Below are 22,344 nucleotides of genomic sequence, written 5' to 3'. Positions count from 1 at the left end.
TATTTAACGCACCTGGGATTACAACATGAAGTCTCAACCCAACAAGTCATAGTTTAGCGCTCTCTCTTAATAAGAACATTAGATGTATAGAGACTTGGAAATTAAATGTTGCAATTTAATCATCAGTATCTTTAGAATAAATTAAATATCTCACAAAACTCATACTATTAATGATCACTTAACACAGCAACCACAACTAAATGGCCTCTCAAGTATGTAGAATTCATGACCACACAATTAAACCTTTAGATTTACTACTGTTATCTTAACAACTAAACTTAATATTATAAGGCACAAGAAAATGGCTAGAAAATCATCAATGTTTTCAGCACTTGTCACAGTCATTTTGAACATGTTGCTCAATTTTCATTTTTCACATAGATCCCAAATCACTACTTTGACATTAAAAAACTCTGCACTTGAAACTACATATTTGTTTTGGAAAAAAAGTGGTACAAGTTTGGACTCTCAGCTGTGAATTTCCAATATAGCAAATTTCTGACTTCAACAGAAGAGGCAAGGTTCTTCCTCAAGAATTGAAGTGGTGGAGTTCTTGTTACAGCATCTAAATCCTGGGCAAGAACTGTTTCTTTCCAATTCAATCCCACTTTCCAACTCTAGACTACAGGCTACATATAAGTTAAGAGAACCTTAATGAAAGTAAAACAATTTTCCAACAAAACTCTGAAACAAGGCAATCTGGCCACTCCCTGGCAGGAAAGTGATGTGTTGCTAAAAGGTTTCAAAAACAAAAAGTGCTTCAAACTGGGGACTTCACTCATTTATATTTTACCCTGCCAACCCATTTTATGAAAAAGCCATAGAAATAATTCATTCCTAAATTAATAACTTTGTGTCCATTAACATCTCCAAGCTGGTTAAAACAAGATCATCAGTTCATTCTATCACAGTTTGTTTTCTTTGAAAAATGTGCAAAATGTAAAAACTGACTGCAGTAGTATAGAAAATAGAACTGATCTCAGACAGTTAAGGAACCAGTAAGAGGCGGCACTTGGGTGAAAATTAAATTTGAAGTTACAGCAAATGATGTACCTTTGTAGGAGAGATAAAAGTGTATGCAAAAATTAATTTTATTTGAATTCTATCAAAATACCAAAACCAAACAGAGAGAAAAAAATCAGCATGAGAAGTAATTTTGCATAATCAGAATGCACCATCTGGAACAATTAGCTGAATTCCTTCAATTCTGTGGAACTATGAAAATCAGTCATATCTTATTATTAAAGATCTGGAATTATACATGTAATAAATCCTCAAAAAAATGAAGCATGCCATTGCCTGTCAAGGCTATTTTTACTTCAACTACTGAAGAAAGCCTGATAAGCCTGAAAAGAAAAGATTAATATATGCAAATCACATCCTGCATTTAAAAGCCCACAACTGTCTACACTTTCTGTCCCTTATTGCTGCCTTTATGTTTTATTCATAGAACAGCTCACCTGTCACTTCATAAGCTATAATATTATGGGGGTATTATTAAACAGCATAAAAGCAGTGCCTTAATTGGAAAGCTTCATTGCATTTTCCAATTATTTGGAGTAAATTAAAAGCAGATGCACATACTTTAATAAGGACTCTAATATTGGTTCCAGGAAATCAAAATTCATTGTCATCTTGCTGCTCTGATATTTTCCGAACTACCCTCAATTTTACTGGTTTAAAAGGAAAACCTGTCTACACAGTCTGTTAATTGTCAGTCATCTAACAGCTATTAAAATAATTGGATCTCATAGTAGGTTCCATCCACATTAAAAGCCACGATATGAATGCTCTGCAAGGTTCTTTTATGTAATAGTAAAAATCCTCAACTAAAGTTTTAGAAGCTAACGGTGCTAATGCAACATTTTAAAAAAGTGTCAAGTTATTTGATTTTTTTTATTTAATCTAAATTGTTTGCAACAACAAATGGACAAGTATGAATCCACCCTGAAAACACTTTACTCAATTTGGGAAAACATATTTCATATGCGAAGCACATTTTCCTATACCCAAATTGGAGTATTGTGTTGTCTAAAGTTGGCTTTGGAAAAAGAGGCAAAAAAACCAAAATACCTCACAAAGTGCATTTTCTCATGTTATAAAAAGTGTAAATTACTCCGTCAATTCAAAGAAGGAACAGAAAATGCAGCTTTATTTTCATGTCAGTAACTGAGCGAAAACAATCTGATGATTCATGTTTTGAACTACCAAAGCTACTTGAGATCTCAAGATGAAACAAACCCCTTCTTGAAATATGCACTTTTATTCATTTCTTTCTCTTCTGTAACAAATTGTTTGATCTGAATGGTCCTCCCTGCATCAAGTATAAATCAGCAATTTAGCAATCTTAGACTCACAGGAAACATTAATAAAGCAAACCATTTCAGAACACAACCGAAGGACATCCAAAAACCTAATGCTGAAACTTCAGCTTCAGTGTAATGCAGTACGAACAAAGGATTGAACATTTTCCGATTGTGTCTTTAAAAGCCTTCATGAATTAAAACTGAAACAACTTTGTTCCAACTATCCCAAGGTTTTTGCGAGCAAGTAACTAAAATATGCACTTTATGATTTTCGAACTGTCAAAAACACAATTTGTAGTACTCCACAAGATGTACTTGTCCATTATAAATCAATATGTATAATCTATTTGGAAGATTGCAAATCTGCTCAATAAAAAAGTATGGTTATGAGATTGCATCATCATGATGCATAACAATTTGTGGTCTTCACATAGTGAGGGTAATTTCTGGGGCTCATTAAGAGAAGGTAGAAATCAGACAGTAACAGAATGTACTGTTTATTTTGAGCAGCATAGGCAGCAGGTTCAGAAGGAAGCCAGCCAATCTGGCAAACAGATTGAAATTTTCAAATGCCCACTGTAAAAGATTTGTAAAAGACAAGCATGGTTTTATCCTGATGGGCATGTAGACACATATGTCCTGTGGTTTAAGATGAGTAAGCAGCAATAATTAAGTATGATATTCTTCTATCTTGGGAGAGCTAGTTTTGGGGAACTGATACGTAGTACAGAAGAAAATCAACAGTATATGCCTTATCAAAGGATTAACCAGTGCAACGCTGGTCTGCAGCTAAAAGTTGAGGCTATGTGTTAACATAAGTGCAATTGGATTCAATTCAGCAAAACTTTTGAAAACATGCATATTTAAGCTTGCACAACTAAAATGTGATCTAAAAAGTTCTGAAATCTCAATCTTATCTATAGCTCTGTCCAGAAAATGCACAATAAACACAATTTTCCTGATATAACACTAACATTATCGTGTCTTATATAAGATGATCTAGTGTACACAACTTATTCATCCATCAGTACCTTCTCTAACAGCATTTTAATCAATTTAAGGGGAACTGTTATCTTTGAAGGGAAAAAGAATGGAAGATACATTTGTGAGAATAATTACAGCTAGTGATGCACTGTCTTTCATAACCTGAATGTCACTTTTTTTTATGCCATCACAAGATCATCTACACAAACAGACATCCTGAAAACTGTGCACATCTTGGAAACAGACTCTCACTTGTAAGTTTCTGCAATTCTGAAATGTTCCAATACACAGCATGACATGTGAACAGCAAGATCGGAGAATGCTAATCTCAATCCAACAGCACAAAGTTGCCTGTTAATCTTTCCTGCAGTGAGGGACACTATTTTCGATTTTAACACAATTCAAAGTTACTACTTCTGTTTGAATATTACACAGGAACAATTATTTCTCCATTACATCACTCGTAAAGTCCTTCATCTCCAGTATTGAGTAATAAAAGTGAGATATCAAGTGAACAAAGGCAAATAAAGCTTTCATTATTTCAAAGATATTCTAGAATTAGAAACAGTTAAATAAAAGCAGACAATATACATATACCTAAATATTCTATTGTACAATTACAGGATATGGAATTTCAGCTGGTTGCTTTGAACTTGTAAAACATATTCAAAAATTAAGTGTAACTCATCTCACAAAACACAAGACATAAAATATTAATCTTCAAAATTACATGCTAAATATTGCTACTTGAATTTCTCACTAGATTATTTTGTGCCAAAGGAGGACACATTGGATGGAAATGAATCTAAAAAGACAAAAATGCATCACCCTACCACATGTTCAAAACTGTCATGTCCTGCATGATCTTTTTGAAAAAGTACTGTATTTCCATTTACTGGTAGTGGACAGCGACTTTAGAAGACCACTGTTCGTGTTGGACATTGGGACTTCATAGTCTATTTATTCAAAAATTGAAAGGCAGTTCTAAAATCTACCTTTCTCAAATTTCTAGCAAAATCAAAATCAAAGAATAATTGGTGAAGAGCAATAATTTGCTACTTAAACATTACAGTCATAACAGTACTTGGAATAATAAATACGGTCACGTTCCAAGTTCTCATTAATTCAAATGAAAATTCTCTAATTAACATCTTCCGGCTGTTTCCATCAGTTTTTGTTTACTCCAGCACACTGTCTTTTCTCTCCCAATCTGTAGGAAACTTTGCCCTTGAATTTTTCTTAAAAGGCAGAGTCAATTTTTTATTTAAATTTAAGGTAGAGGTTCAAGTCAACAACCTCCCTTAACCACAATAAGCTCACTGACACTCTCAATTACCTTGGCTACAATTCCTCCCACCCCATTTCCTGCAGTATCTCTATTCTGCACTCCCAGTTTCTCAGTACAGGTAGTTCTTCTATAACACAATGGTTGCATTCTTGTGCAACCCCTGTGTTATAGAAAAGTCGCCCTTAAAACAGCGCTTAAAGTGTTGGCAATGTAATTAGATTACAGCCAACACAGATTTTCAAAGTTTGCACTTTAGAAAAACAGCGTGAATCATGTTATAGCAAATTTGTGTTAACGAAATGCATGTTATAGCAGAAGGACCTGTAATATGCCTTGTGATGAAACAACCTTTCATAAGAGTTTCTCTCAATTTACTTTTCCTTAGTTGAGGATCATAGGACTATTGGTTGGCTGGAAATGGAAATGGGATTGAGACACGCTGTTCTCACAAAGATCCTCCTCCCTGCCAGAACTAAACTGAGCTCCCCCTGTATTTAACCCATATCCTGACAGTTTCCAACATTCAGCAAACACACTTCATTCTATCTGCCATCACTTCTATTTCCTCCTCTGAGCATTCTAAAATGATTGTTCCTTCCCAGATATCTTGGTCAACTCAAAATATCCCAAAATGTTCTTCATGGCCTGTTTACCAAGAAAGTCAGGGCCACAAGGATCGGTGCTGGGCCCACTGCTTTTTGTCATTTATATGAATCATTTAGATGTGAACATAGGAGGTATAGTTAGCGAGTTTGAGGAGTGGCAGATGAAGTTTAATTTAGATAAATATGAGGTACTGCATTATGGAAAACAAAATCAGAGCAAGACTTATACACTGAATGGTAAGGTTATAGGGAGTGTTGCTGAACAAAGAGACCTTGGAGTGCAGGTTCATAGATCCTTGAAAGTGGAGTCACAGGTAGATAGGATAGTGAAGGAGGCATTTTGTATGCTATCCTTTATTGGTCAGAGCCCGGTGTATAGGAGTTGGGACGTCATGTTGCGGCTGTACAAGACATTGGTTAGACCCCTTTTGGAATATTGCATACAATTCTGGTCTCCTTCCTTTTGGAAGGATGTTGTGAAACTTGAAAGGGTTCAGAAAAGATTAGTGGACAGCACGGTGGCACAGTGGTTAGCACTACTGCCTCATAGCGCCAGAGACCCGGGTTCAATTCCTGCCTCAGGTGACTGACTGTGCGGAGTCTGCACATTCTCCCAGTGTCTGCGTGGGTTTCCTCTGGGTGCTCCGGTTTCCCCCCCACAGTCCAAAAATGTGCAGGTTAGATGAATTGGCTATGCTAAATTGCCCGTAATGTTAGGTGAAGCGGTAAATGTAGGGGAATGGGTCTGAGGGGGTGGGGGGGTTGCGCTTCGGCGGGTCGGTGTGGACTTGTTGGGCCGAAGGGCCTGTTTCCATACTGTAAATAATCTAATTTACAAGCATGTTGTCAGGAATGGAGGATTTGAGCTACAGGCAGAGACTGAATAGACTGGGACTGTTTCCCTGGAGTGCCGGAAGTTTATCGAAGTTTATAAAATCATGAGGGGCATGGTTAGGATAAATAGACAAAGTCTTTTTCCTGGGGTGGGGGAGTCCAGAACTAGAGGGCATAAAGTTAGAGTGAGAGGGGAAAAATTTAAAAGAGACCTAAGGGGCAACATTTTCATGCAGAAAGTGGTACATGTATGGAATGAACTCCAGAGGAAGTGGTGGAGGCTGGTACTATTATGATATTTAAAAGACATCTGGCTGAGTATATGAATAGGAAGGGTTTAGAAGGATTATGGGCCAAGTGCTGGCAAATTGGACTAGACTAGGTTAGGATATCTGGTTGGCATGTACAATGTGGACTGAAGGGCTGTTTTCATCCTATACATTTCTGTGACTCTAATTGCCAGCATTCTCACTGTCCAAGGTCCTGAACATTCATTTCACTTCTATATTTACTTCTACATCTTTCAATGCAGTGCATTGTGCCTTTCATTTTTACACAGGGGTGGGTTGGGGAATGAGTAACAAATACAGGTTGAGATATCTCTTTGCAGGAAGCCCCGACTTAGTTCAGAAATACAGCCTTTGGCTTTCAGTCACTGTATCATCTTAAATTCCCTCTCCACTCCACTTGGATTCATTAGTTCTTGGTGTCGTGCTTTTGTTTTTTATTAAATAAACATGGGTGTAGAAGGCTGGCCGGCAATTATTGCCCATTCCTCGAGAAGGTGGTGATCTGCCATCTTAAACCGCTTCAGTCCATATGATGTAGGTAGATCCACAATACTGTTGGGGAGGAAATTCCAGGATTTTGACCCATTGACAATGGCAAACTATTTCCAAACCAGGATGGTGAGTGGGTTGGGGAGAACTTGCAGGCTGGTATTCCCATGTACCTGCAGCTCTTATCCTTCCAAATGGAAGTGGTCATGGGTTCGGAGGGTGCTGTCTGAGAACATTTGGAGAATTTCAGCAATGCATCTTGTTGTTAGTACACACTATTACTACTACTGAACATCGGTGCTGGAGAGGGTGAATATGGTGCCAATTAAGAAGGCCGCTTTGTCATGGTTTGTGTAAAGCTTCTTGAATATTGTTAGAGCTGCACTCCTCCAGGCAAATGTGGAGTATTTAATCACACTCCTTTTTATTTGCCTTGCAGATGTTGGAGTGGCTTTGGGGAGTCAGGGAGTGAGTTACTTACTGCAGTATTCCTAGCCTCTGACCTTCTCTTGTCGCCAGTGAATTTATACAATGAGTCCAGTTGAGCTTCTGATCAATGGTAGCCCCAGGACATTGATAGCAGAGATTCAGTGATGGTAATGACATTGACAGGTTATTGCTGAGCATGTGCTGCTTGATAGCACTGTTGATGACACTTTCCATTGCTTGATGATTGAGTGTAGACTGAAGGGGTGTTAACTGGCTGGTTTGGATTTGTCCTGTTTTTGGGTACAGAAAATACCTCGGCAATTTTCCACATAGCCCCAATCAAAAGAAGATCTGGCTGTGACAATCTCAGTCTCGTGATTGAGTTCCAATAATTTCAGATCATACTCTCTGCCTCTATTTTATTTCTGAGCAACCACTGTTTGTATTGATTTAGCTTTTCCCACTTACACCACCTCTAGATTCCAGTCCAATTTTTTGTTCCTTTATTTATTTCATTATCACCTCCTTTAGACTTGCTCCATTACCCCTTTTATGATTGTATTTTTCCTGCCATTCACCTTAACACAGATTTTCCTTCCTTTTGTCATTTTCTCTCTGCCTTTGTAACAGGTTTTAACTGAGATAATTTCTTTCAAATTCTGAATCAAACTTCCAGCATCTGCAGCATTTAGCTCAGTAGTCCTACCTTTTAGAGATTTTACAAAAAAACTTAGAGTCCAAAAATAGTTACGTAGCGGAAGCAGAAAGCTTTATTTGACAATGGGAAATAAATGTTCCCAAAGGATGCCACTTTGAGTTCCACAATTTAGTAGCAAAAGCTCCCTGGAGAGACCTTCCAGTGAAACTGAGCTATAGATTCAAAGACATTATGGACATGTATTTCCTAGCCATTTATAGATCCTATGTTAACGTCTGTCCATGTATCTCAGATGAACCAGATTCACAACAAATTTCAGCCATAGTTTTCTAGACTATTTTTTAAACAAAGCGGTTTGGTGGCACAGTCACTTCAAGCATTAGTTCCAGTCCATGGTAATTCGAGACACAAATTCAGTGTCCACTGTTGATAAAATTATCGCTTTTGAGTCATAGAGTTGTACAGTATGGAAATAGACCCTTTGGTCTAACCTGTCCATGCCAATCAGATATCCCAACCAATCTAGTCCCACCTGCCAGCACCCAGCCCATATCCCTCCAAACCCTTCCCATTCATAGTCAAGTGCAGGATAATCATCTCTCCCTAAAGAAAGATTGAATACATTGTGGAGAATGGTCATCTCCAGCTGAGGTCATCATCCCAAGTTGGAACTTGAAGCAGACATTTTTCTTTTTATTAGAAACATTTTAATTCAAAATGGTAAGCTGAGAATAATGTGCAGGTGCAATCTACAATAAATTCTCTTAATATGGTTTTTACACATGGGTTTCTGATAAAATATTTCTATGCACAAGCTGCACAATTTCAGCGATTTTCACATGGAAAGCCGTTTTTGATAACCTACTGTTTAGCTGATAGTTTGCATAATTATTTTTTTAGAATGGGTGTCTTTAACAAATTGACATATATTGAGCTCAACTCAGCAGTACAGAGGTTTATGTGCGTCATTTTGGGAGATTTTACAGTGGAGAATGCATTTCTTAATAAATTCCTTGAGCAATAATGCTTTAATGTCTCATATTGATGGAGTATGAGACAGCTGTTACAGTTATTGGTTGTAAAAACCCGTTGAAACCAATATATGTTTGTGTCATTTTAGTCCTTTGAAAAATATGTAATTTATGGAGCAATAAAGTGGCTAATTATTTGTGCTGTAGAAGCTGTGGAAACATATACTACTCAAAACATTTACCACAAAAAAAATCTGCAGTTTTTAATTAGTAACAGTATGCTGACCCTTCAATTAAAGAGCTACTAGTTGCATTAAAACTTCAATTAGACAAGAGCTTTGAATGAAACTGGCAACTTGGCTCAAAAGGTGACTTAAAATCAAATCAATGTTTACTGTGTGTTGCTACTCCATCTACTAATAAACCTAACCAGCACTGCCAAATTTGGGAACCATTGACCATTGTCCATAGCGAAGAGTGTTTGAATTAAGTCAGTTCATGCTGATATCATAGGAAAATTGATAATGTAATAGTGGAAACAGGGACAGCGGAATAGCATACAGGATTCACTATCAAAAGAGATGTATGGCAGCTAAAAGATAAGTCCACTTCTTCTGCTTATAGTAGCAATTCAGAGGAAAAAGGCACGGTCTTAATAGTGATAGTGAACAGACATTTTTTGCAACTGTTTTGAAATAGCTGCTCTCTGCAAATTAGCCTGTATAAGAATGCACATTTTAAGAACTTCATATGTGTCACTCTCAGCTGTTTATCGACCATGGTAGGTTATGCATCAATGAAAAGTCTTGCCATTCTCAGAGGTATTTCCTGCGCACAACCACTGAGAAAACGGAGGTTAGGTCTGAAGAAATTGGATGGGTATATGAATAGGAAGGGTTTGGAGGGATATGGGCCGGGTGCTGGCAGGTGGGACTAGATTGGGTTGGGATATCTGGTCGGCATGGACGCGTTGGACCAAAGGGTCTGTTTCAATGCTGTACATCTCTATGACTCTAAATCCTATCATGAAGTCCTTTTACTCAGGTTGCTTTGAACCAACAATCTGATTCAGTGATTCTCAGAGACTTTATGGAACAGACTCAAACCTCTTTTCTCCTTATCTGAACATTCTTAGTTGTAGCTCTGCAAAAATACAAATAACCTTCATTTCCTTTTCTCCCCACCTCTCAATTTTCTCTCTTCAAGTCCTCCAATTCTGTATGTTGCTCCCCTTCACTTCATTTGTTTTTTTGTTCTCCTTCAGTGTTGTTCTCTTTCATTCTCAGCTTTCATTTCTTAAATTTCTCTTTTCTATTCTCCCTTTCTTCACTTTTTAACCTTCCTTACCTCTTTCAGTCCAAAAGAAAAGAGCCTTTTCCCCTGCAGCATTGTAACTGTTATCAAGGAAACAGCATGAAGACAAAGGAGTAGGAGCCAGACATCATGCGTGGAGAGGAGCACGATATAATGTTCAGTGGAGAGTGATATTTTAATAAATAGTTTGGAATAAGGCTTTGATACAATTCAAGGGGCAGGGCTTCCACAAAGGAGACGAGAGGAACCCAAACAAAATCATTTCTTAAATTTTATCTGAGACTGTCAAAGACTGATGGGACTGTATTCACTTGCTATATGTGCAATTTAGGCTGCAGGCAGAAACTGCATGTCAGGCAAATTATAAATCGTCATCCTACTAGCTAAACAGTTCTGATACCACAGCTTAAAAAGCCTTTCAATTTATGAATTGATAATGCTTCTTTAAAAAGCGAGCAAGTCACAGTTTCTTCAAAGAAGAAAGGATTAGACCTAATTATATTAATTAGATGGTTATGGCACATACCTGGCATGAAAAGAACACCGACTAAAAGAGTTCTATCAATTTTTTTTCAACTAAAAAACTCCACACCAGTTTGAAAACTATTGGTCTGTTCTTTCATGATACGATCCATGCCTCCCAGTAACGACAGAATTCCAAGCACAGCTTGAATCGAGAGGAGACAGATCCAAGGTTTCAATATTTTTCACTATGCCTGCCAATAAGCAAATAATGCACAAACAGGAGAAGTGTCAAAATTCACATTTTTTTTGTTAATATATGACACTAGCTCCAACATCTGCAACAACCTGGAACCAAATGAATTTGACACATTCTATTCCAAATCCTGTTCCTGGTTTTGCTGTTGCGAGTGACTGAAGGCTTAATCAAGGGAGCAGGCAATTCATCAATCCCAACAAACCTGCTTCCTGATGCCTGACAGCACCCACATGTTTTTTCAAGAATAAACCTGCCCACCTGTCAACATCACCATAGTAACAAATATAAAACATATGATTAATGGTAAACCTGTTAATTTACAAAGTTTCAGCTATTAACAACTCCCCACCCCCCAGCCTTAGAAGTGAATGGAACCAGGACACTTATTAAAATCAAGTAAACTTCTTAGAAAAATATGGTTTTTTAAATTCTTCAAGAATCTTTCGAGTGTAAAACCCAATAGTTTAAACAGTTATGCTCCAATCCTTGACAGCATATGAAAACTTGGAATAAAGGTCAAGTTAGAAAAACATCATAATCACCAAAACATAGAATTTGCTGAATAAATATAATTTCTTTAAAAATCCAAAGATCAGATCAAATAGTTAATTTTTCACCTCCATTTGTTAAGCACTCAGCTAGTTATGCCCTAAACACTTTACCTTTTATACCTGTGCAATCCAAATAGGAGCCTGACAGTTCAGAATTCATTTACTTGTTAGTCTTGCAGAGAAGACAATACAAGGCATTCCTAAAATTGCCAGATTGCTTTTCAGAACATAGGAACAAACTACTTTTTTTTAAGAGAAACATGTGCAAAATAGTCTTACGCTTGACAGCTGAAAGGTTCAAATCAGTAATACTGAGAGCAAATAAGGAAGTCTGAAAATAAGGTAAAGGAACTGTATATAATAAAACATAATCCTCTGTCACCTTAATTTTTGTATACAAATATTCACTAGAAATATGGATACAAAAAAACCCTTTGGCACTCGAGGTCAAAAGGGTGAGCAATGAAAAGGAAGCAGCTGGATATGATTTACATTACATCACATTAATGTCTTCAGGTGACTTCATGACACCTGGGAACTCGAGCTAGATAATGGTATTGCAAGTTTATTTTTAGATTTGTGCCACTAAAAACAATAGTTCCAAAATATGTTAATATGATACATAATAGTGTTTAATCTGAAACTGGAGCATTTTGGTGCTGGGTTTCCACATGTTGTAACACTCACCTGATATAGCGTATAGGTTGGAGGTCTGGTGTTCAAAGTCAGGTCTTGTGCCATGCATCTTACCTCGGAAGCTAGCTGGAAGTGTCAGGGATATGTGCCTGAATTAAGACAAAAATCATCAAATTAGTAGACAGTTTCAAGCTACAAGTCCTTCTGGCCTTTTTCTGTCTTTAAAAGCAAATAAGTAGTTATTTCTTGATAACTACTGAAGGTTATAAAAAAGGTCTTCAAAACGGAAATAAATAAGAGCAGTGCGTTAGATCATTTGCCCTTGAAATAGTGTAATTTTACATGATCACAATGACTAAGTCACAATATAGAGAAGTTGCTATAATCTATCTTTTAAAAGGAGGCAAAGGAAGAGCCAAGGTGCTAGTTCTAATCATTCTTAATTTCGAGGCAAAAGAGTGAATTCCAAACACCCTACAGGCACTTAAGCACGCAATATAGGTCAATAACTTAGCACCATACAAAGGGATTGATAAGTACTTTTAATTAGCCTGCTCAGAACCTGATATGACACACCTCTGGAGCAAGTGGAACTTGAACCTAGATTATCTAACCCAGATATTGGGACACTATCACATTGATATACTGTTACTTGAGCCTTTATACCAAATTCCTCCATACTTTCTCAAATTTATGTAAATAATTTCATAGTAGGCACATGATATACACATTTTAAGTGTAAGTCAGCAATTTCATAGGGGCAGCATGGTGGCATAGTGATTAGCACTATTGCCTCAGTGCCAGGGACTGGATTCGATTCCAGCCTCTAGCAACCGTGTGTGGAGTCTGAACATTCTCCACTTATCTGCATGGGCTTCTGCCAGGTACTCCGGTTTCCTCCTACAATCCAAAGGTGTGCAGGTTAGGTGGGTTGGCCACGGTACAATTGCTAAATAGCGTCCAGGAATGTGCAGGCTAAGTGGATTAGCCATGGGAAATGCAGGGTTATGGGACAGGGTGAGATGCCCTTCAAAGAGTCAGCATGGACTCGATGGGCTGAATGGCCTCTTTCCATTATAGGGGTTTTATAATTCCATACGATATTATGATTCTAATAGTAATCTAGTAGAGGACTGTACCGAGACTGACAGTGAACTCTCTAGCATAATCACTGAACTACAGTATTTGACAGTTTCTTTTACAGCTGTTTGTGGGATCTTGTCATATATGAATTGGTTGCCATGATTCCCTATCATTGCAATGAGGACTATGTTCCAAAAGTACTTCAAAGCCTATGAAAATACTTGTGTGCTATGAAAACCACAGAAGCTATTAAAGGTGTAATCAGTAAGATCAAGTGTGCATGAGGTGCCAGTTTTAAATCCAATACTTCTGTGCAAATTTTAAATTAGAATATTTATTTGTTTCTGAACATGAGATGGCATTAAGTCTCTAGTCAAACTAAATAAGTACTATATTAAAATATTCATACAACAGACATAATCCAGGAAATTAAAAAGGCTCAAGTCAAAGCATAAGGAGGATAATGGTGGAGACAAATTTCAAACTAATCTTGCAAACCTCAGAAAATAAACATTTTACAAAGTTAAATTAATTCTAAGAGTTAAAGGGTCTAGCACAATGAGGTTACGTGCAATGTATTTCATTTGGTGTTTTCACTCCATCAGGATTTTTATTAAAATTTGCCCAAGCTAATTTGACAGGTAATACTGAGTGGCAAGCTAACATCATGTTATGTTTTAAAGCCTGGTAAAAGATTTATTTTTTGCCCATTCATCAGCACGATACATTATTATGTAACTTTAAAAAAGAATCTTTGTCAACCTTCAAAAGTCCTACATCTACAGAGCATCAATGAAACTCTTACCATTTGACTTCAAAAATTGAGAATCAAAAATCAATGTATACTAAGTTTAGAAGATAAGCCCATAAAGATCATAAAAATTAGATGAAAATGTACATTTTTACTGTTAGCACAATCTCCATGAATTCATCAAAAGAAAGCACGTGACATTTAGTTTTAAAAGGAAATCTAACTGCTTTTAAAACAAATGCATAAAAAGGATGCGTTAATTAATCTTGAAAAAAGATAGGATTTTGAAAACCAGCAGCTAATTTTTGTGAAAAACCACTCTCTCCCCAATGATATGCGTCATACGATATTTTCTCAGGTATGTCTTAGGTTCCTCTCATCCCATTAATTTAAACTTGCATGGTTGAAGACTGAGCACAGGTTGCTTGTGAATTTTAAAAAGCTGGCATCAATCTCAAGAGGCCAATTGCTAGCGTTAATGAACATTTCCTTTCCATTAATATCTTTGTGAAAGGATTGTTCCAGTTTTCTGGTACTGAAAGCAGCCTTTGACACAGTTGACAAATGTGATGACTTTAAACATGTCCCGTTGCTTGGAAGCTGCAAGCCAATAGCATTTAAAAACAAAATCCAACTGACAATTCTTTTAAAATAAAAATTCTCATTTCAAATGTACAAAATGGAGTTTTTTTGTGTACCTCCACTTAAAATAAACTTCACCTCAATGGTGGCACCTCTGAAGTCAGAAGACAATGGGTTTAAACCTCACTTCAGAAATTGGACAATTGAACCCAGACTGACACTTCAGTATGGTCCTCTGAGTGCTGCATTGCCAGAAATGATCTCTTAGAGTCATAGACTCAGAGAAACAACACAGAAACACACCCTTCAGTCCAACTCAACCATGCCAACCAGATATCCTATAAATGTAGTCCCATTCGCCAGCATTTGGCCCATATCCCTCTAAACTCTTCCTATTCATACACCCATAAAAGCCTCTTAAATATTGTAACTGAACCAGCCTCCACCACTTCCTCTGGCAGTTCATTGCACACATACATGACAGCTGTGAATTTCACTGTTTGCTTATTTTTCTTCGATGAACTCTGATGCCCAAAAGGTACATGTAGTTCCTCTATAATGAGATTGCTGTGTTCTTGTGTAACCCCACATTATAGAAAAATTGCACTTTAGAAACTGTGCTTAAGTGTTGGCGAAGTTCATGCTTTAGAAACATTGCCCCTCAATTTGGCAATCGCGTTACAGTGAATTTGCATTAAAACATATGTCATAGCAGAATGACCTGTACTTAAAGACAAAAAGCAGAGACAGTACATGTGAAGGTTTACTGCTGGGTCAGACATAAGTGTAGGTTTCTTTCTCTGTTGATTCACTTCCCACCATGTGGTCACCGCCTTTCTCTCCCTTCCTCCTTTTTTTAAAAGAGTCATTGTCTTGATTTTTTTTCCCCCAAAAAGTTCCAAAACAATGCAAGAGCTTATAAAACAGTGATTGTTGCTCCTAGAATTTGAGGATATCTGCTCCAATGCTGAAAATACCTCACAAAAACACCTCACAAAAACAGCACCTCTTACAAGCATAATTTTTCCCCTTCCTCAATCGTGGATTACCCATAATGCTTCTTATTCAGACATTAAGCCAATACCCTGTCTGCAGACTTAGGTTTATATAAAAATCCCACGACAGTTCTTGAAGAGGAGTTAGCTTATTGTCCTCATTAATTTATGCCAACAATCAATAAACAGGCTGTTACCTTGTTATTTATTTCATCATTATTTTTAGGACCTAGGGTGGGAGATCAAAGTTGTGTTGCATATAAGAAACAAAAGGAGATACTTATTTAGCAGTAAAGCACTTGAATACTGCATGACTCTATGACATCCTGCAGTTTGTAAAGACACAAAAGCTCAATTTAAATGCCATGTTTACCACAGACATTTTTTATGCTAAATACTGACACTTGCAGGAATGTCACAAAATATATATAAGCAATGTTAAAAAAGTCACTTTTGCAGAAATCACCTAAAAAGCATAGATCCATAAAGAGTGTTGCGAAGTTAACAAGGAAGTCACATAAATCTCATAAATGATCATTCTTCACCTTAAAATTTGTCTGTTATCATGACACACCCATAATGGCTAACATTTAACCCAAATATTGAAGAGTTTAAAATACTCTCCACAGATACAATTCATATTTAAACAAAAAATAAAAATCTACAAATGACTCTGTGCGGTGTTAACAACATTTCAAACAAAACAATTTAAAGATTTCACACGTTCAATGAGGCATTCTCTTACAATAAGTGTACCTGCATGGTAATGTTGCACCCAACATTATACGAGCAGCATCACCACAAAAAGTAGCCAGGACATTCAACACATGATTGCAAGGAACAACATTTTCCTTGTTACATCAGGCAAAATGGTTAGATCCAAATGCAATGTGGTCACAGTTGAGGAGTTGCATTATATAGCAACTTATCAGTTCAGCATTGTTCCAAAATAATTCACATACAACAAACTACTTTGAAATAGTACGGCAAGTATGAGCAGAGTGTCTATTTTGTGTGCAGCAAGATATTACAAACACCAAGAATCACTTCACTTGTTTTCAATAACACTGAAAAGTACGCCAATACTTGAAATAACAAGACCTTTATGGTTCACCAAAACTATCAAATGAGATACATAGAGACTCAGTTAAAACATTTCATCCAATGACAGTGCCACCGAAAGTGCACCACTTCCTCAGTACAGGAGTAAAGCATCAGCTTAGATTATAAAGTCAGATCATCACTTTGGGCTGAAACCCAAAGCTTCTGGTCCAAGCTCAAGAATGTGATCAACAAAACCAACCAGACAGTCTTACAAAGGCTGACAGTTCTGAAAATGCTTGGTTACTTAATTCCGAATAGGTAGAAGTCCATCATATTATAGTGATCAATACTGGCAGAATATAATCAATTGTGTAACAATTGGTTTCCTTGACAAATCATTGAGATTTAAATACAGCCTTCCCTTATTTAGGGCTATTAGCATGTGCCGAAAACAATGGTATGCCAAATAAAAATGAATAAAATGAAAATAACTTCTCCAGAAGAAAATATGTTATCAGCATATGCTGTGTTCCTGATCTGTAAGATTTACATTAAAAACCTATTGGCTGTCTTGAACCCAACTGGCTCAAAAGCCTTCAAGTCTCTCTCCTTAGCTCTTGCTCACCGCTTGCCATCTCACTCTACCAACCGCCCCTTTCCTGACCCTCAACTGAGGTACTAAATTAAAATCACAAACTGTAACCTGGACCAATCACCACCAAAGAAGGCCTGCAGTTGTTTGCACCACTGCTTTCAGAGTAGTCGACTACCAAGGAGAACACATAATTTCCTGCTGTGGGTACTAACACTAGAGAAAGGCTCATGAGGTGAATCTGCTTGGTATAATATGAAGTTTAAAAATTATTATAAAGCCATCAAAAGGTTAATGATCCATTGAGCATTTAAACTCAGCTCGAGACTGAACTACCCAGTTATACTCCACTGATGTGAAACCTAACTGCTACCTCAAAGCCTCCCAGAGGCAGTCTCAGTTTGTTTCTTCTGAATTTAGAATTCAGATCTGGATCTGAATGCCTGAGCTACAGCGCTACCTTCTACTAATGTACCTCCAAAACTACATGCAAAACTGCCATTATAATGGTAACTTCATACTTGAAAAAAATCTATAGCATAGGCATGCAACAGTAATTCAACTGCTACAGCTTTTAAGTGCCAAATGAGTATTTTAGAGTAGGGTGGAGAAAAATAATTTAAGAATTGCCTGCCACAATAAAAATGAACATTACAATTAAAAATTCCCAGAGTTCTTCAAATACACATCTTCTAAATACCTGCACTTGTGCAACATATGGCAAATCAATTACCAGGCTAAATTCTAAAACAAAAAACATGGCAAGCATTCCACAGAAATAATCAACAGCAACGGTTTGCCTCAGATTAGAGGAGCCACTAGAGTTTTGGATACAATTAATCATCATTCCCAGGCTATAGGAAGCCATATTGACACTTATTCATAATTTGAATATTTAATTACAGTGAACTTCCTCATCAAATTATCGTAAACTGGGAGAAAAGCCTGAAAGATTTGAATAATTATAGGGTTTAACCCCTCAACTGCTACTCCTACGAGGGCTTAATTAGCATATTACATAATGGGCTGAAAAGAAAATAGCAAAGTGGTTAGCTCTCTAACTGTGAACTATGTACAGTTAGAGTAATAAGATACTTCAGAATACAGCAGTTTAAAAGTAAAATAATACATGTTCAGTCAAATCAAGAAACCAATTAGGAGGGGAAACTGCAGACTATCTTCATGCAATCCACTTGGCAAATCTGAAGCTCACTAGGCCAATAAATCATTCTATTTTCAGGCTTTAAATCTGTTAGATATTTAAATCACAGGCCATTTTACAAGATGTTTTCACAGCTCTGATTTTAAAAAAAAAAATTCAAGCAGTGCCCAAGTCTCAAGATAATTTGTTTGCACCTCCCATACAAAGTGATGTTGATGTTGATTCCGTTAGGGTTACTGTCGAGCTCCAAGTTGACAATGTGTCAGTAGACTCATTTAGAATGCTTAAAACTAGTTGGATTGGGAGCAAACCAAGGGGTTGCAACAACTCCATAAACTGCAAAACATCAGAAAAATACATGTGTTTGCGGACCACGAAGTTATGACAGTTATGGATTGGGACGCTGTGACATAATTCCCCTTAATGGTAGGCTCAGTATTTCAAATTAATCCTTTGCACTGCACTTTGGTCTGCAAGTCTGAGGACTGTTAAACTGAACTAGAACCAATACCATCACTCAGACTGATTGTAGGACTAGTCAGAATACAAAATCAGCAGTCTGGGAAAACAAAGCACTTCCTGGACAAACCATACCTAGAAATTCCTGCCTTCTACTCCTGAAAGATTAAAGATGCGAAAATATACTTGAAAACTCATACTATGAAATTAGTTCCACTGATTAAACTGAATCAAAAGAATGCACAAAAAATGCCAGAACAAAAATTAAATCTATTGAAAAGATTGTTAATGTAACTAGCATTAATCAAATAAGTTTTCAATCTTATATGCCAATATCAGGAATGGAATACTTAGTGACATCCTGATCTATCTCTTCATTGACTTTTTTTTAAAAAGCACTTGCAAATCTGTAACTAAAGTTTAAATCTCAGACACTACAGTTTTTCTACTGAAGGAAAGGCCACTTTAGACAATACAACTAAAACTAAATCCTCATTTTCACTGCTAAAGCAGATTTCATGGTCTGTCACATGTTGGCAACAAAATCTTATTGCTCGCAACTTTACAATTGTTCAAAATTATGATTAGACAATAATGCTTGAACAGTTCAATCACCTCTTGTACGGAGAACTTAACCATACCACATAACACAGGAGCAGTTACATATATAAAGTATATATAGCATTTTGGCTGCCAAACTTGGTTAAAGACAAGTATTCATCACATCAGAACAGAAATCCCACAGGGTTTGAACAGTCACTGATAACCACCACTTTACATCTGTTGCCACCAACGTGGGAAGTATTTATGTAGGATTCAGAGCACTGAGATTCCCTTTGCGTCATTCAAGATTCATAAACACACCTACCAACATTTAACAGCTACAAAATCCTGCAACGTGACCACTCAAAAATCCTTTCTCCTTCCTGAACATTGCAAAAATTGTGCAAATCATTACAAAATCAGTGACACAGAAATTCTAGTGTAATTTAAAAGTTCATGAAATCTGACTATTTTATTGCACATCTTCACTATAGTTATGGATTTGTGTTTTTTTTTTGTTTGAGACAATGAAATGACAATTTTTTCCTCCAATACATATATATGGCTTAAAACCTACTAAACACTGAACATAATGAGCTCGCTGGACTGCAAACTTAAGTAGGCACACTTTCTGAGGTATGACAAAATAGATTCCTCTGAAGAGGAGTCAAATTGGACTCAAAAGTTATCTCTGTTTCTCTCTCCACAACTGCTGCTGCCAGAACTACTGTGTTTCACTGCAAGTTCTGTTTTTTTTAAATTTCAGATTCCGCCAAAGCCCTTTTCCTCAATAAAAAGCTCCAATTCATTGAAATGATTGCTCAGAGCAACTGTGTTTATTTATAGTAGCAACTCTGAATTAGAGGGGAAAGAATAAGGTACTCTGTAGATTGTACAATTAGGCACCAAAAATAGGCATCAATCCTATAATTGTTCTGTCCACCCTTATGACCCCTAACTCTGACATACCATCTTGAATCATGTGATAACAATGAAAATGCATATCAAATAATCTAACCACCCTAGGTGGAGATTTGTGAAACACTGTTTAGGTAGCTGGTAAAGAATACAAAAAAAATCATCAAACTTGAATGTTAACATCTAGTCACAATCCAGTTGAAAATACATACAAATAGTTGAGAACGTGTTGCTGGATGAAAAGCTGAAGGGCTCCGGCCCGAATCGTTGATTTTCCTGCTCCTCGGATTCTGCCTGACCTGTGCTTTTCCAGCAACACATTCTCAACTCTGATCTCCAGCATCTGCAGAACTCCATGTCTCCATCCATACAAATAGCTCTAGCTTCACCACTGCACCCAAGACATCCCACCTGCAGTCTCAAGAAAACAATACTTCTACAGAGTTTCCAACATAATTTGGTGCCCATGGATAAAAATTTAAAAGCCAACATCAAATGTTAAGGCTGTGCTTTGCTTGCTTGACAGCTTTCAAAAGAATTCATGTCAGAATATATCAAGCTTTCAGTTCTCCACAGAGTTTGTCTGAAGCTGAGAGAATTAAAACATATTTTGAAAAATCATTCTTCATCAATGTATGTTAAATGGCTGTATGGTGTCTACATTTTTATCTCTGTAAAAAAAAAAGAGAGCAACTTCAAATCAGCATCTTCAACACGGATAACATTTCACTGTTTTCTACACTTTCCATAGACAAGAGTTGCTGACATAATCGTTCCTACATTTCAATGCATAACGTTACTGCTTAATAAAGGCAGTGAAAAATCACTGGCTCCATTAGCTCCAGTATTACTCATGAAGTATTTAAATCAAACTTTTAAACAGACGTGTATTATATGCATTAAGCTAAAACACACACGAAACCGTTCAGCCTACTGAAAAGGGAAATCCAATTACCCCCATTCCTTTCTCTTATAGCCCTGCAAATGCTCAAAATCTGTAAAAAAGGACTATTAGCATACGGATGCTCTAAGTTTAGACTTTCCAATCAAAACTACACATGAAGAATTAGCTCACCTTTCCTCTTTCTAAATGATGACAAACTGTATTTTCAGCATTTTCTGTTTGTATTTTGCTTTCCATTTATAACCTGAACAATTTCTCTTTATGTAGGTTACTTAATTTTAGATTTTTACAACAACTAAGTTATTTCTTCTTGTTTATCCACAAAATATCACCATAAGTGTTTCTTAATAAGAATCTATACTGTTACAAGATCTCTAGAGCCATAATTAGAGAGAACTAATTGAAGCCATGTTTTGACACTCTTACCAAATTCACGGATGCAATGTGACACATTCTCAACACTGTTGCTCCATAACCATGGAGACAGTGAACGCATTAAACTAATAAATCTCATTTGCATTCCTATCATACAATTATGAGTGAGCTAAATACTATCTCAAGCACTGCAATTTCACAAAAAGTTTCTAATCTAGGAGTATGAACAGTTAAAATTTATCTGACACTCAGGAAATGCAGTATAAAACTAGACCTTTTTTGAAAAACCTAAATTAGAGGCAGTGGTACACTGATTTTCATCATCTTTTCACACACGAAATCATTTTTGCATTTAAATAAACAAGAATGATCAACATTAACGGAAATACATACTACATGGTGTTGCAATGTATTCTGAAAAAAAATACAAAGCATGTTAGATCAAGATTGGTCAATGTGATGAGAACAGTGTTAAACTCACTATGTTAGCATCTGATAAACTGCTTTTGAGATACCCTCAGTAGTTTGCTAGTACTGTGCACAGCTTAAATCATCCAAAGCTAACTTAATTGTATTTCAATCTACAAATATGTATAAAGACCATATCACAAGTTTTTGGCTTCAAATGATTGAAGATTAAAGCTGACTTAGCAGCTGAAGAATCCACCCTCCAAAGATCAATAGGAAAGTACAGCAATTACTGAATAAAAACAAATTATTTAATTTTGAGAAAAATAATCTGAAATATGTAACTTTTAGAGGTTGAAGAAAAGAATAAAAGGTTCAAAGAGAAAATTACCGAGTTGAACTCTTTAAGGAACTGTTTAATTTGGCTGCAATATTATAAAATCTTCAAGAAA

The 22,344-nt window shown here is 36.6% G+C and overlaps 1 protein-coding gene across 4 annotated transcripts in view; it reads right to left on the bottom strand.

Annotated features, from left to right (window-relative positions):
• mvb12ba (multivesicular body subunit 12Ba) overlaps window positions 1-22,344 on the bottom strand; it is a 177,839-nt gene that overhangs the window by 66,190 nt on the left and 89,305 nt on the right. For all 4 annotated transcript variants that reach the window (XM_043720218.1, XM_043720217.1, XM_043720220.1 and 1 more), the window contains exon 7: window positions 12,128-12,225. In XM_043720218.1, coding sequence (XP_043576153.1) covers window positions 12,128-12,225 — 98 coding nt within the window. The remainder of the gene's footprint in view (window positions 1-12,127; window positions 12,226-22,344) is intronic.

This window comes from Chiloscyllium plagiosum, chromosome 30 (genome assembly GCF_004010195.1).
Source record: "Chiloscyllium plagiosum isolate BGI_BamShark_2017 chromosome 30, ASM401019v2, whole genome shotgun sequence".
Lineage (NCBI taxonomy): Eukaryota > Metazoa > Chordata > Chondrichthyes > Orectolobiformes > Hemiscylliidae > Chiloscyllium > Chiloscyllium plagiosum.
This window is presented reverse-complemented; position numbering and strand designations above follow the sequence as displayed.